The 15,198-nt window shown below is 45.8% G+C and overlaps 1 protein-coding gene across 9 annotated transcripts in view; it reads left to right on the top strand.

The window, feature by feature from the left end:
* Positions 1-1,132: 1,132 nt before the first annotated feature.
* The window catches only part of LOC110512085 (E3 ubiquitin-protein ligase rnf213-alpha-like), a 70,054-nt gene continuing 55,988 nt past the window's right edge, over positions 1,133-15,198 (top strand). For 2 of the 9 annotated variants that reach the window (XM_036941805.1, XM_036941807.1), the window contains exons 1-7: positions 2,170-2,657; positions 9,845-10,005; positions 10,300-11,073; positions 12,261-12,454; positions 14,137-14,307; positions 14,501-14,703; positions 14,907-15,196. In XM_036941805.1, coding sequence (XP_036797700.1) covers positions 2,555-2,657; positions 9,845-10,005; positions 10,300-11,073; positions 12,261-12,454; positions 14,137-14,307; positions 14,501-14,703; positions 14,907-15,196 — 1,896 coding nt within the window. In that variant the 5' untranslated portion in view covers positions 2,170-2,554. The other 7 variants (XM_036941799.1, XM_036941798.1, XM_036941804.1 and 4 more) reach the window with 7 other exon arrangements.

The raw sequence follows: 15,198 nt of genomic DNA, 5'->3' as shown, positions 1-15,198 counted from the left end.
TTGGACGCCATCTTCTCCACGGCCCGGCTGTCCAGCTGAATGTCAGGGCAAAGAACCTGGTCAACCTCTTCTTTCGATAACTCATCATGTGGTTATAAGAGGAACACAAAGCTAGATTAGTTCCCCCTTGTCCCCCACCCTCATCATTCTGGTACTCAAATGACAGTAAAAGAATGACAGCACAAACAGCAATTATGTTAGCAAACTTTGCATCTCCACTGTTCTTAAAGTAAGTGTATTTTTGTCAAATATTCAGTGGAAATTGTTAAAAGTAGTCCTTGTGCATAGAGTTGTACGGGTTGTTTAACTTTTCAATCATTGGTTTCTGCTTGACAAACATTTTAAGGGGAAAAATCGGAGTCTCAGCGTCACTCTGTTATCATGGAATTGCCCACAATTAAGATGCAATGTTCAGTCACCGTTCAGATTTCCATACTAGTAATAGGTACATTAATAAATCAATGTCTATTCGTTGCAAAAACTCCTCTTCACTTCCCATCATTGCCAACCCTCAGTCGACGAGCAGCCAAGCTGTATTCTAGACTTACCATGTGATATGATGCCAGCATTGTGTAACGTTCTCACTTTAGAGCCTGCTGTGGCCACTTGGCTGGAGGTACAGCAGTAGTAGTAGCCTACTAGGGTGGTGTAGAGACAGCTGAGTCACAGTGATTGTAGAGAAAACGTCTGGGGGAGCTGCACACAGAGTACCCCCATCCACGCAGGGTGTATGGGGGAAATCCCTGGGCTAGAAACCTGATCTGTGAGATCCACTGTCATAAGTGGATGCTGCTCAGTGTTCACCCTCACCATTACAGTAGAGGAGGACTTGTGCCTAAAAAATACATTGTTATTATAATGTTCATGCAATTAAGTCAGATATCATATTACCTTGAATCTCATTCAAATTCTATGATTAAATAATTGCACAAAAAAGCAAATGTCAAAGGAGGTTAAAGCATTGCACATTTAACTTGGCATGCAAGTTGATGACAATAACCAGAAAAGTTTGCTTTAATTAATGGGCACGGGGCCCAAACATACAGCAACTGCTATCAGTTCTTGATTAATCAATGAACCTTTATTAATTCACTTGGGGGAAAGAAGAATGGCAAAACATTATATGACCTTTACAGTTGGACAGTTTAAGGGCAAGAACATGCCATGTCATTCGGAAAAACCCCCACCATGTAGCTGCCCTCGCTTGCCATGCATGTGATAAATTGGGAACTCACTGAATAAAATAGTTGGACAGTGGACACGGATTAGCTTGTTGACGCCCATTTCTCACTAAACGAAAGTGTAATTCTACTTCACCCATTTCGTGGAATGGTAAAACAACAGATCCTCGTGTGATTAACACAGGTAAATGTATACAGTAGCAGAGCTATTTTCAATTACCAACCGTTAGCACTGAGGTAGCCTTTTCGCTCCGAGAGACCTGTCCACATTCCCGGAGCCAAGAGACTAGCACTGAGGTCAGACGGTGTGGACGGCTTTGCCGGGCAACTCAATATTGCTAGCTAGCTAGCTAGCTAGCTAGGTCACGGTGTACTACGTAGCTAACAACTGTGTAGGCTATTTACCAAACTAGTTAGATGGTAACTGCTTGAATCGAGGCAGTGAAGGGTTGGTGTCATGTCATAATAATGATCTACATGTCAGATAGCAATACAGAACAAACTGCTGTACGTTGTCATGTCGGTGACAGGGTTTTGGCATTCATTTGCAATCGTTTAACGTTATATGGGAGATAGCTATGTTATCCATCTGTGGCCGTGCTTTTTTAGCTAGTTAGCCGCTATCTGGGTACCAGTCGTTTCAGCTAACATTCCACTCTTTTGTCGAGTGGATTGTAGCAATAGCTGAACAGAGCCGCGCCAGGCTAGCTAGAAAGCTTGCTATTGATAATGTCAGTGCATTTCATCGTCATTTCCGAGGAGCTTTTGTATTCGTCAAATTGTAATACAGTTGGCTAGTTAATTATCCAGGCACTAGGCTGTTGTGTAGTTCTCTAGAAACGAAAGAGGAAGTGGCTATCGGCTGGGTAGCAGAGGATTCGTTTGGGACTGGATAATGTATCTATCGCTGGGTGGGCGTGGGCAGAGTTGAGCATTCAGGAACACCAACACTGTACTGACAACTTTCCGCTTTTCCCAAAAGGTAAACAGGAGCTAGCTCGGTTGCAATGTTATATATTATAATTACTTAGAAAAAATATTTAGGAAGGAAAAGCAATTTCTAGTTCACTTAGCTACATGAAAAAAATGTGTTTGGGGGTAGAGCCATAACGTTAACAGAAGATATAGCCTGGACTGAAGATAACTTACTGTATGTATGGTTTTGGGGCAGTTATTATAGTCTGCCACAAAACAGATCGTAGAATATATTTGACTGGCTTTAGTTTAAGGAAGTGGCTATACCTTTAGCTGGCTAGTTGTTTCTCATATCTCATTGAACTTCAAGAACGTTTAAGTGAAAGATATATTTTGTCCCGAGCTCTGTCATACAGTGAGTGTTCCCTCTGAAATACAGACGCCATTGAAACTTCAAGATGAAGTGCACAGGTTGTGGCCATGTTGCGTTTGAGAAAACTGCTAGATTCTGCAGCCAGTGTGGCCATCAACTAGCTGCACCACCAGTCACCAAGGAGCCTGGTCAGTACTGCCCTGTAATGTTATGTTATATAAATAAATGTTCTTACTGTTTTACTTGAAGAAAGTAAATGGGGTTTTGTAAAAATGTCTGTGGAAATTGTTAAAACTAATCCTTGTGCATAGAGTTGTATGGGTTGTTTTACTTTGGTTTTTTGTTTGACATACATTTTAAACTGAAAAATCTGTCACTGTCACTCAGTTACCGTGGAATTGCCTGTATACAGTCGTCATTAAAAATAAGTAAAAATCTGACTCTGACCCTCCTGTCATGTAATCAAACTTGTCTGTACGTGAGTAAAATAACTACTAACTGTATCTTTATGAAGGCACATTTATTGCTAACTTGCAAGCCACATGAGAGAGAGATGCTTTCCTCATGAACCCCTACATTCCCACAGGCCCTCATTAACATATGGCCAATCAGGATGCAGTATACAAATAATACACACCTCCATCAAAATATGATTTATTTTACAACTGTAATGGTGAATGAAGAAAGAGGGGGATATATTTTAAATTTAACTAGGCTAGTCAGTTAAGGTCTCCCAAGTGGCGCAGTGGTCTACGGAACTGCATCTCGGCGCAAGTGTCACTACAGTCCCTGGTTCGACTCCAAGCCGTATCACATCCGGCTGTGATTGGGAGTCCCATAGGGTGTTGCACAATTGACCCAGCATCATTTGGGTTTGGCCGGGGTAGGCCGTCATTGTTATCTTGAATAAATTGATTTTGTCCCCCTACACCAAACGCGATCACGACATGCAGGTTAAAATATCAAAACAAACTCTGAACCAACTATTTTAATTTGGGGACAGGTTGAAAAGCATTAAACATTTATGGCAATTTAGCTAGCTAGCTAGCACTATGGGACTCCCAATCACGGCCGGATGTGATACAGCCTGCATTCGAACCAGGGTGTCTGTAGTGACGCCTCTAGCACTGAGATGCAGTGCCTTAAACCTCTGCACCACTCGGGAGCCCCAATAGCCTACACCAATGTTCCTTCTAAGCTGTGCGCAGCTCCCCTCTTACTGCCATGCAGATGAAATACCAGTGCGCACAGAGAAGCATGAGATTGAACTTCACTCAACTTTCTAAAGAGTTTCCCTCTTTAGTTAACACTATCAACATGTCACTCTGCTGTGGGACTTGTGCTCAAATCAACACTATATTAGACACTTTCAATGTAACACACCGAAACAAAATGAACTGTGCAAGAGTTAGTGCGAGAGATTTTCTTTTAGGCAGTGCACATTGGAGAAGGATTTGATTACATTGACATGCAGAACTTAGGCCCTTACTCTACACAGACCAGTGTGTCATAACCAATCAGCGCTGTAGTAGGCCTAAATGCAAATAGCCATTGACATATATGGATCTGTGCAATTCACCTAGAACTGGACAACATCCGCTATCTTGAGTAGATATGCTTGTTTTGAAATCAAAACAAGAGCTGCATGTAGCCAAATGTGCACATTTGTTCATATTCTTTTCTAGTTAGTGAGTTATCAGCCCAGTTATAGCTAATTTCTAGTCAACAATGGGGAGTGGTTGCTTCCTACAAGAGCACAAAATGTGTGCATTTCTAGCCATCTTTGAAAATCAAGTCATGTAAAGATATTTTTTTTATGTCTTAAAGGGGCAGTGTTGTATTTTGAAATGGTCTTGATTAAGCCAAGTAGGCAGAGTGTAGCACATTTTGTCTGAATCTCTGTAATAAATGGCATGGGAATTATAATGAGTTTTATTTTGTGAAGTGGTTTCTTGCATCAAACACCACAACATTTTCAGGCACCTCCTTGTCTGAACGACAAGTGGATAAACAGGTTAATATCAAGCCCTGCATGTTGTTTTTCAGTCTCATGGAATGTAGGCCTACATTGATCACCACACATTTACTGCTTCTGTAGTCTGAATGATAGAACAGCTATTTCCATGTTAAAATGTTATGGGATGCATTTTTCTTAATTGTTAACTGTTCACTGTCATGTTGTCTTGTCTCTGTCCTTTCCCTTCACCCTGTCTCCCTCTGCTGGTCGTGTTAGGTTACCTTTTCTCCCCCGCTTTCCCCCAGCTGTCCCTTGTCTCCTCTAACTACCCATTCACCCCGTTCCCCACCTGTTCCCTTTTTTCCCTCTGATTAGGTCCCTATATCTCTCTCTGTTTCTGCTCCTGTCCTTGTCGGATTCTTGTTTGTTTGTGTTTCATGCCTGAGCCAGACTATCGTCATGTTTGCTGTAACCTTGTCCTGTCGGAATCTGCCGGTCTATCTGAGCCTACCTATGTTTGGTTATTAAAGAAGCTCTGTTTAAGTTAGTTCGCTTTTGGGTCCTCATTCACTCACCATAACAGAAGAATCCGACCAAGAATGGACCCAGCGACTTCGGATCCTCTCCACTCAGCCGTCGAGATCCAGGGAGCGATGCTAGGCAGACACAAGCAGGAATTGTCTGCTGCTCGACATGCCGTTGAGACCCTGGCCACCCAAGTCTCCAACCTCACAGAACAGGTTCACCATCTCCGCCTCGATCCACCGGCCACTTCCAGGGCTTTCGAATCTCCGGAGCCCAGAATCAATAACCCGCCGTGTTACTCTGGGGAGCCCACTGAATGCCGCTCGTTCCTCACCCAGTGTGATATTGTGTTTTCTCTCCAGCCCAACACTTACTCCAGGAGCACTGCTCGTGTCGCCTACGTCATATCTCTCCTTATTGGACGGGCTCGTGAGTGGGGCACGGCAATCTGGGAGGCAAGGGCTGAGTGTACTAACCAGTATCAAGACTTTAAGGAGGAGATGATACGGGTTTTTGATCGATCTGTTTTTGGGGAGGAGGCTTCCAGGGCCCTGTCTTCCCTATGTCAAGGCAATCGATCCATAACAGACTACTCTATTGAGTTTCGCACTCTTGCTGTCTCCAGTGGCTGGAATGAGCCGGCCTTGCTCGCTCGTCTTCTGGAGGGTTTCCGCGCAGAGGTAAAGGATGAGATTCTCTCCCGGGAGGTTCCTTCCAGCGTGGATTCCTTGATTGAACTCGCTATTCGCATTGAGCGACGGGTTGATCTTCGTCACCGAGCTCGTGGAAAGGAGCTCGCGCTCTCCGTCGCCTCCCTCTCCGCATCACTACCATCTTCCTCTGCCGGCTCGGGTGCTGAGCCCATGCAGCTGGGAGGTATCCGCATCTCGACTGAGGAGAGGGAACGGAGAATCACCAACCGCCTCTGTCTCTATTGCGGTTCCGCTGGTCATTTTGTCACTTCATGTCCAGTAAAAGGCCAGAGCTCGTCAGTAAGCGGAGGGCTACTGGTGAGCGCTACTACTCCTGTCTCTCCTTCAAGATCCTGCACTACCTTGTCGGTCCATCTACGCTGGACCGGTTCGTCAGCTTCCTGCAGTGCCTTAATAGATTCTGGGGCGGAGGGCTGTTTTATGGACGAGACCTGGGCTCGGGAACATGACATTCCTCTCAGACAGTTAAAGGAGCCCACGGCCTTGTTCGCCCTGGATGGTAGTCCTCTCCCCAGGATTCAGCGTGAGACGCTACCTTTAACCCTCACTGTTTCTGGTAATCATAGTGAAACCATTTCTTTTTTAATTTTTCGTTCACCTTTTACACCTGTTGTTTTGGGCCATCCCTGGCTAGTTTGTCATAATCCTTCCATTAATTGGTCTAGTAATTCTATCCTCTCCTGGAACGTCTCTTGTCATGTGAAATGTTTAATGTCTGCTATCCCTCCTGTTTCCTCTGTCTCTTCTTCACAGGAGGAGCCTGGTGATTTGACAGGGGTGCCGGAGGAATATCACGATCTGCGCACGGTGTTCAGTCGGTCCAGGGCCACCTCTCTTCCTCCACACCGGTCGTATGATTGTAGTATTGATCTCCTTCCGGGAACCACCCCCCCCCGGGGTAGACTATACTCTCTGTCGGCTCCCGAACGTAAGGCTCTCGAAGATTATTTGTCTGTAGCTCTTGACGCCGGTACCATAGTCCCCTCCTCCTCTCCCGCCGGAGCGGGGTTTTTTTTTTGTCAAGAAGAAGGACGGGTCTCTGCGCCCCTGCATAGATTATCGAGGGCTGAATGACATAACAGTGAAGAATCGTTATCCGCTTCCTCTTATGTCTTCAGCCTTCGAGATCCTGCAGGGAGCCAGGTTTTTCACTAAGTTGGACCTTCGTAACGCTTACCATCTCGTGCGCATCAGGGAGGGGGACGAGTGGAAGACGGCGTTTAACACTCCGTTAGGGCACTTTGAATACCGGGTTCTTCCTTTCGGCCTCGCTAACGCTCCAGCTGTCTTTCAGGCATTAGTCAATGATGTCCTGAGAGACATGCTGAACATCTTTGTTTTCGTTTACCTTGACGATATCCTGATTTTTTCACCGTCACTCCAGATTCATGTTCAGCACGTTCGACGTGTCCTCCAGCGCCTTTTAGAGAATTGTCTTTTTGTGAAGGCTGAGAAGTGCACTTTTCATGCCTCCTCCGTCACATTTCTCGGTTCTGTTATTTCCGCTGAAGGCATTAAGATGGATCCCGCTAAGGTCCAAGCTGTCATTGATTGGCCCGTCCCTAAGTCACGCGTCGAGCTGCAGCGCTTTCTCGGCTTCGCGAACTTCTATCGTCGTTTCATCCGTAATTTCGGTCAGGTGGCAGCTCCTCTCACAGCCCTTACTTCTGTCAAGACGTGCTTTAAGTGGTCCGTTTCCGCCCAGGGAGCTTTTGATCTCCTCAAGAATCGTTTTACATCCGCTCCTATCCTTGTTACACCTGACGTCTCTAGACAGTTCGTTGTCGAGGTTGACGCGTCAGAGGTGGGAGTGGGAGCCATCCTTTCTCAGCGCTCCCTCTCTGACGACAAGGTCCACCCATGCGCGTATTTTTCTCATCGCCTGTCGCCGTCGGAACGTAACTATGATGTGGGTAACCGCGAACTGCTCGCCATCCGGTTAGCCCTAGGCGAATGGCGACAGTGGTTGGAGGGGGCGACCGTTCCTTTTGTCGTTTGGACTGACCATAGGAACCTTGAGTACATCCGTTCTGCCAAACGACTTAATGCGCGTCAGGCGCGTTGGGCGCTGTTTTTCGCTCGTTTCGAGTTTGTGATTTCTTATCGTCCGGGCTCTAAGAACACCAAGCCTGATGCTTTGTCTCGTCTCTTCAGTTCTTCAGTAGCCTCCACTGACCCCGAGGGGATTCTCCCTGAGGGGCGTGTTGTCGGGTTGACTGTCTGGGGAATTGAGAGGCAGGTAAAGCAAGCACTCACTCAAACTCCGTCGCCGCGCGCTTGTCCTAGGAACCTTCTTTTCGTTCCCGTTCCTACTCGTCTGGCCGTTCTTCAGTGGGCTCACTCTGCCAAGTTAGCCGGCCACCCTGGCGTTCGGGGTACGCTTGCTTCCATTCGCCAGCGTTTCTGGTGGCCCACCCGGGAGCATGACACGCGTCGTTTCGTGGCTGCTTGTTCGGTCTGCGCGCAGACTAAGTCCGGTAACTCTCCTCCTGCCGGCCGTCTCAGGCCGCTTCCTATTCCCTCTCGACCGTGGTCTCACATCGCCTTAGATTTTGTCACCGGACTGCCTTCGTCAGCGGGGAAGACTGTTATTCTTACGGTTGTCGATAGGTTCTCTAAGGCGGCTCATTTCATTCCCCTTGCTAAGCTTCCTTCTGCTAAAGAGACGGCACAAATCATCATCGAGAATGTTTTCAGAATTCATGGCCTTCCGTCAGACGTCGTTTCGGACAGAGGTCCGCAATTCACGTCTCAATTTTGGAGGGAGTTTTGCCGTTTGATTGGGGCTTCCGTCAGTCTCTCTTCCGGCTTTCACCCCCAGTCTAACGGTCAAGCAGAACGGGCCAATCAGACTATTGGTCGCATCTTACGCAGTCTTTCTTTTCGCAACCCTGCGTCTTGGTCAGAACAGCTCCCCTGGGCAGAATACGCCCACAACTCGCTTCCTTCGTCTGCGACCGGGCTATCTCCTTTTCAGAGTAGCCTCGGGTACCAGCCTCCGTTGTTCTCATCTCAGTTCGCCGAGTCCAGCGTCCCCTCCGCTCAGGCTTTTGTCCAACGTTGCGAGCGCACCTGGAAGAGGGTCAGGTCTGCACTTTGCCGTTATAGGGCGCAGACTGTGAGAGCTGCTAATAAGCGTAGAACTAAGAGCCCTAGGTATTGTCGCGGTCAGAGAGTTTGGCTCTCCACTCAGAACCTTCCCCTTAAGACGGCTTCTCGCAAGTTGACCCCGCGGTTCATTGGTCCATTCCGTATCTCTCAGGTCATTAATCCTGTCGCAGTGCGACTTCTTCTTCCGCGATATCTTCGTCGCGTCCACCCGGTCTTCCATGTCTCCTGTGTTAAGCCCGTTCTTCGCGCCCCCGCTCGTCTTCCCCCCCCCCCCCCCCCCATCCTTGTCGAGGGCGCACCTATCTACAGGGTCCGTAAGATCTTGGACATGCGTCCTCGGGGCCGTGGTCATCAGTACCTAGTTGACTGGGAGGGGTACGGTCCTGAGGAGAGGAGTTGGGTTCCCTCTCGGGACGTGCTGGACCGTGCGCTGATTGATGATTTCCTCCGTTGCCGCCAGGTTTCCTCCTCGAGTGCGCCAGGAGGCGCTCGGTGAGTGGGGGGGTACTGTCATGTTGTCTTGTCTCTGTCCTTTCCCTTCACCCTGTCTCCCTCTGCTGGTCGTGTTAGGTTACCTCTTCTCCCCCGCTTTCCCCCAGCTGTCCCTTGTCTCCTCTAACTACCCATTCACCCCGTTCCCCACCTGTTCCCTTTTTTCCCTCTGATTAGGTCCCTATATCTCTCTCTGTTTCTGCTCCTGTCCTTGTCGGATTCTTGTTTGTTTGTGTTTCATGCCTGAGCCAGACTATCGTCATGTTTGCTGTAACCTTGTCCTGTCCTGTCGGAATCTGCCGGTCTATCTGAGCCTACCTATGTTTGGTTATTAAAGAAGCTCTGTTTAAGTTAGTTCGCTTTTGGGTCCTCATTCACTCACCATAACATTCACAGTAAACGCGCACCAATGTTCAAGTTTGTGCTCACTAGACCTGAAATTTGCTCAGTGCCGAAAATGTTTTGAGTGAACATTGGCCTACACCAGACAGACAACTGAGGGAATTCTGATCAAGTTGACAATGTAATTCACAAGCACTAATGCAACTGATTATTTTTTTTTGTTTTTCAAATGCAGACAACACTTCTGGAAGTTCACCTAAACCGTTAGATCCATCACTGGAGAGTGTGAATGAGAAGACGGAAATGGAGAGTGATGTGTCAACCCTGAATAACCGGGAAACTAACACTTCTCCGAAGCGGCCCAATGAAGAGCCCAACAGCAACCCTAAGAAAAAGGTGGATATTAAAACCAACATGTTTTTGAGAACTTCCTCGTTCTAATTTCTGATTTTTTAAATTTATTCTGTGTTTGAAAATATTTTTATCTGAAGATGTTGTTTTATCAGTCACTAAACTGTGTCAATAATACTGTCCAGGTATAGAAACTGATCACCTATCTTGTAGGCCCCCTGCTGCTCCTGCAACAGCTAATAGGAATCCTAATAAGACACAAAATGTAAGTAATGTTGATTGACGGAAGAGTGGATATACTAAGGTTTGTTCTCTTTTTTCAACCTTTGGCTCAATCAGAGAAAAAAGAGGAAGAGGACCAAGAAGAAGAAGGACGGCAGCCCTGCGTCATTGGACTCTGACCAGTTGACCTCTGACCTGTCTGACATCTCCCTTATGGACAGCCATGGGAATAGCAGGAAACAGGACGTTGCAGAGTCCTCCGACAGCGATGCTAGCGCCATGGACGAGACACCCAACTCACTTCATGACACTTCTGCCTTAGTGGAGAAACCAGCCAGTGCATCATCAGCAGCACCCAGTACAATCAGTCCATCTGAGAACACGTCTGACAATAAAGATCCTCCAAGCACTACCTCGTCACAGCCTGAGGCCAGCGCAGAGAGCCATTCTGCCGAAGGGAAAGATCAACAGCGCAGTGAAGAGAATGACCGATCTCAGTCACCTACAAAACAGACCTCCAAGTCGGCTCCGAATGACACTCCTGCCTCTCTCACCGACTCGGCTGGCAAATCCATCACCATCCCCCCTCTTCAGTCAGCCTCAGTGGTATCGGCGAAGACCACTGACCAGAAAGCTCCAAAGGATGCTGACTCAAAGACCGCTGACCAGAAATCTCCAAAGGATGCTGACGTAAAGAGCACTAAGAACAAGAAAGACGTGGCCAACTCAAAGCAGACGAACCTGAACCAGAATGCGAACGTGAACCAGAATGCTAAGCAGAACCAGACCAGACGAGACAAACAGAAAGGGACAGATGATCAGCAGAACCAGGATTCGAAGCAAACCACCACTGGTAATAAGATGGTGTTTGGCACTCAGAAGAAATCAGAGGTAATGTAGCTGCTTGACATTACAAAATACACTGAGGGTACTAAACATGCTCTTTCCATGACATAGACTGACCAGGTGAATCCATGTGAAAGCTATGATCCCTTATTGACTTCACTTGTTAAATCCACTTCAAGCCTTGAGACAATTGAGACATGGAGTGTGTATGTGTGCCGTTCAGAGGGTGAATGGGCAAGACAAAATATTGAAGTGCCTTTGAACTGGGTATAGTAGTAGGTGCCAGGAGCATCAGTTTTGACTGTGTCTAGAACTGCAATGCTGCTGGACATTTTAACACCTTGTGGAGTCCATGCCCCGACAAATTGAGGCTGTTCTAAGGGCACAATATAAGGTATTCCTAATGTTTTGTACACTGGTCCAATTGTGCGCCGTTCTATGGGACTCCAGGCCACGGCTGGTTGTGGCGCAGCCCGGAATATGAACCCGGGTCTGCGATGCAGTGTCTTAGACCGCTGTGCCACTCAGGAGAAGCAGGTTTTCTTTTTCAATAAAATATATTTGTGTTGCTATGATACGGGCTAGTATTTATTTCCATAAGGTAACCCTAACTTAATATAGCCCGTATTATAAACCTGTATTATGGCAACATTTGCCACCATGTGTGCTAATTAACTAGATTTGTCAAAAATACTGCTTAGACTAGGTTATTATGGCTGATGTAGTTTGTTTTGTCTAAGGGTGTGGGGGGAGCTTGTTTCCTTCCCTGACGTGGTGTGTGTTTGAGATCAACTACATTGTCGTCAGACTGCGCAGAACCACTGATCTACAAATCACCTTTAATTTTAGTCTTGAGTAATTATATTCTGTGCTTCACCCTGCTGAAACTCATCCCCTCAAACACACTATTTACATTTTAACATTTGACTTACAATCAGCACATTCAATTAAGATTGGTATAACAAGCACATATCAGAGTCATTTCAAGTGAAACCTTCCTCATAAAAGCAGGTATCAGTGAAATCCGTGCTAGTAAGAAAATGTAAGTTCCAGTATGCACACGAGAAAGATGAGTAGAGTAGTAAGGTGTTCTGTTTTTTGCCCTAGGTGTAGGGTGCCAGGGAGGTCAACCAAGGTACTGAGAGACCATCTCTTTAAAGAGCACCTTGGTTGACCTCTGGCCAGGTGGAGAGCAGACTGATCCTCAAACTGTCTGTTTCCCCTCATGCCAGGTGGAGAGCAGAGGCTCCAGTGTGGACCCACAGGTGAAGGTGGAGAACATGGAGGTCCAGCAGCAGCCTTCCCGTGGGGGGGGAGATGCCTCCTCCCCTACACCACAGAGCCCAGGCGTCAAGAAAGAGAAACAGAAAGACAACAAAAGCGACGACTCTGAAACCAAGGGTCAGGATGTTCCACCGCCAAAAAGGTATTTACAAATCTTGTGTTGTTCAAAACAGAAATCACACAATTATAACACAAAGAACCTAAAAGGCACACTTTTCTTGCATTGATCAACATCTATAGGTGCACAAAAGCACTTTCAAAAACACCCACAGACTCGCACAGCGCTACTATCCACTGTTGTCTGTGTACACAATGTTGTGTTTATTTCCAAACACGTTTCTGAGAGAGGAAATCCACTCTACAGGTACAGAAGCAAAGTAAGTATTCATACTCCTTGACTTATTCTACATGTTGTTGTCTTCCAGCCTGAATTCAAAATGGTTTAAATACATGTGTTTTCTCAACAATCTACAAACAATACCCCATAATGACGTAATAATGTTTTTAGAATTTTTGCAAATTGATTAAAAAGTAAATACAGAAATATTTCATTTACATAATTATTCACACCCCTAAGTTAATACTTTGTAGAAATCGCTGTTGGTGGCGATTTCAGCTGTGAATCTTTTTGGGTATGTCTCTAAGAGCATTTCACTCGTCAAGCTCTGTCGAGTTGGTCGTTACTTGCTAGACAGCCATTTTCAAGGCTTGCCATACATTGATGATGATTTAAGCGAACTGTAACAAGGTCACTCAGGAACATTCAATGGCGTCTTGGTAAGCAACTCCCAGTGTATATTTGGCCTTGTGTTTTAGGTTATTGTCTTGCTGAAAGGTGAATTTGTCTCTGAAAGATTTTCCTCTAGGATTTTGCCTGCACTTATATTCTGTTCCTTTAAAAAATATATAATGTTATTCCCCTTTTTTCACCCCAATTTCATGGTATCCAATTGGTAGTAGTTACAGTCTTGTCTCATCGCTGCAACTCCCGTACGGACTTGGGAGAGGCGAAGGTCGAGAGCCATGTCCTCCGAAACACAACCCAAGGACCCATGGACCTCCCGGTCGCGGTCGGCTGCGACAGAGCCTGTGCTCGAACGCAGAGTCTCTGGTGTCACAGCTAGCACTGCGATGCAGTGCCTTGGACCACGTCTTCTGTTTATTTTTATCCCAAAAAACTCCCTAGTACTTGCCGATGACAAGCATACCCATAACATGATGCTTCCACCACTGTGCATTGAAAAACCTCCCAAGTCTTTGTGGTTGAATCTGTGTTTGAAATTCAGTACTCAATTGTGTGGTACAGAAATCATGATCACCACTATTATTGAACATGGAATGAGTACATGCAATTTAAGCATATTTTTCACTCCTGAATTTAATTAGGCTTTCCATAACAAAAGGTTTGAATACTTACTGACTCAAGACATTTCAGCTTTACATTTTTTATTATTTTCTACAAACAAAATTCCACTTTGACATTGTGTGTGGTGTGTGTGTGTGTGGTGTGTGGTGTGTGGTGTGTGTGTGTGTGTGTGGATCAGTGACATAATCTCAATTGAATCCATTTTAAATTTGGGCTGTAACACAACCCAATGTGGAAAAGGTAGTGAATACTTTCTGAGTGCCCTGTATGAGGAAGGGTGGAGATGGGGATTGAACCCCAGTCTCCGGTGGGGGAGGTGCTTGTGCCCGGGAGTGTTACACATTCCACCATGGATCAGCACATTTTAAATCCCTTTTATCAGTACCGATCACACTGCCACTTGGCTAATACAATACTCATGATTATACTCTGATTAATTTTGTTTGGTCCAATTTCAGGATTCCTCCAGGGAAAAAACAGCTCTCTGCAAGGGAGAGACTCACAATCTATTTCCACGCTGTCCTCTCGAAGGATTTCAAGCTGAACCCGGACGAGGATCGCATCTTCATCAGGGCTGGGGGGAACATTGGGAACTGGAAAACCAATTCCGTTGAGCTCACTGTGTCTAAGTAGGTTTTTATATACATGTATCAGCCGTCAAGACAGTTTAGCCAAATATGTTTAATATTTATTCAATAGGAACCTGCTTATAATGTTCAACGTTGTTCCCATCTATCTCACATAGAAAACAACCGACTCGTGGGGGGGGTTAAATGTATATGATGTGTAACAGAGGATAAACCAATGCATTACCTCCTACAGGGATCTTGGAGAGCATGGGTTCCTAGTCGAAGGGAGCTTGATCACAAGCAAATCTAATGCAACTGTGTCCATACCATACAAGTACCTTGTCTACAAGCTTAAAAAGCAAAAGTACGAGTATGAGTACATATACAAACTGGATTCTAACTACCCCACCACCAACAGATGTCTTTTTGTCAAATCCCATCTGCTTAATGAAGAAGGTGGGTGCAGTTGCTATAACAACTTCTATAGCAGTTCTTTATTGTAAGTCACTGATTTTAAAATGTTCCATTTTCACCTTGTTGGTTTTTATCATACATCTATTTGGTATTGCTCGTCTATTTATGCTCACACTGTCTTACATGTGAGGAAATTGTTTAAAATGTACTCAAATATATTAAGCAATGATTTTGTTTGGTTTCAGGGGACTGGCATCAGTATGATGACATCATCTGTGTGGAGCCGTCCAAGAACGTGCTCAAGCGGCTAAAAGACGCTTTATGGCCGGAACAAAGGAAAAGTGTCATCGAAGGCCGAGAAATAGCAGGGAAAGTTATGCTGGAAAGTATATTTGACCTCCTCAGGAGCTGGACTGACATTAACTTCAAGAGTTTCCTCAATCAGCTGAATCAGTTTTACCAGATCTATGGGAACCCGTTTGTCTATGAGGAGACACATAAGAAATGGTACTCCTTAGACTACGATGAAAAAGATGT

Source organism: Oncorhynchus mykiss, chromosome 13 (assembly GCF_013265735.2).
Source record: "Oncorhynchus mykiss isolate Arlee chromosome 13, USDA_OmykA_1.1, whole genome shotgun sequence".
NCBI lineage: Eukaryota > Metazoa > Chordata > Actinopteri > Salmoniformes > Salmonidae > Oncorhynchus > Oncorhynchus mykiss.
Note: the sequence above shows the minus strand (reverse complement) of the source record. Positions and strands in the feature narration are given on the sequence as shown.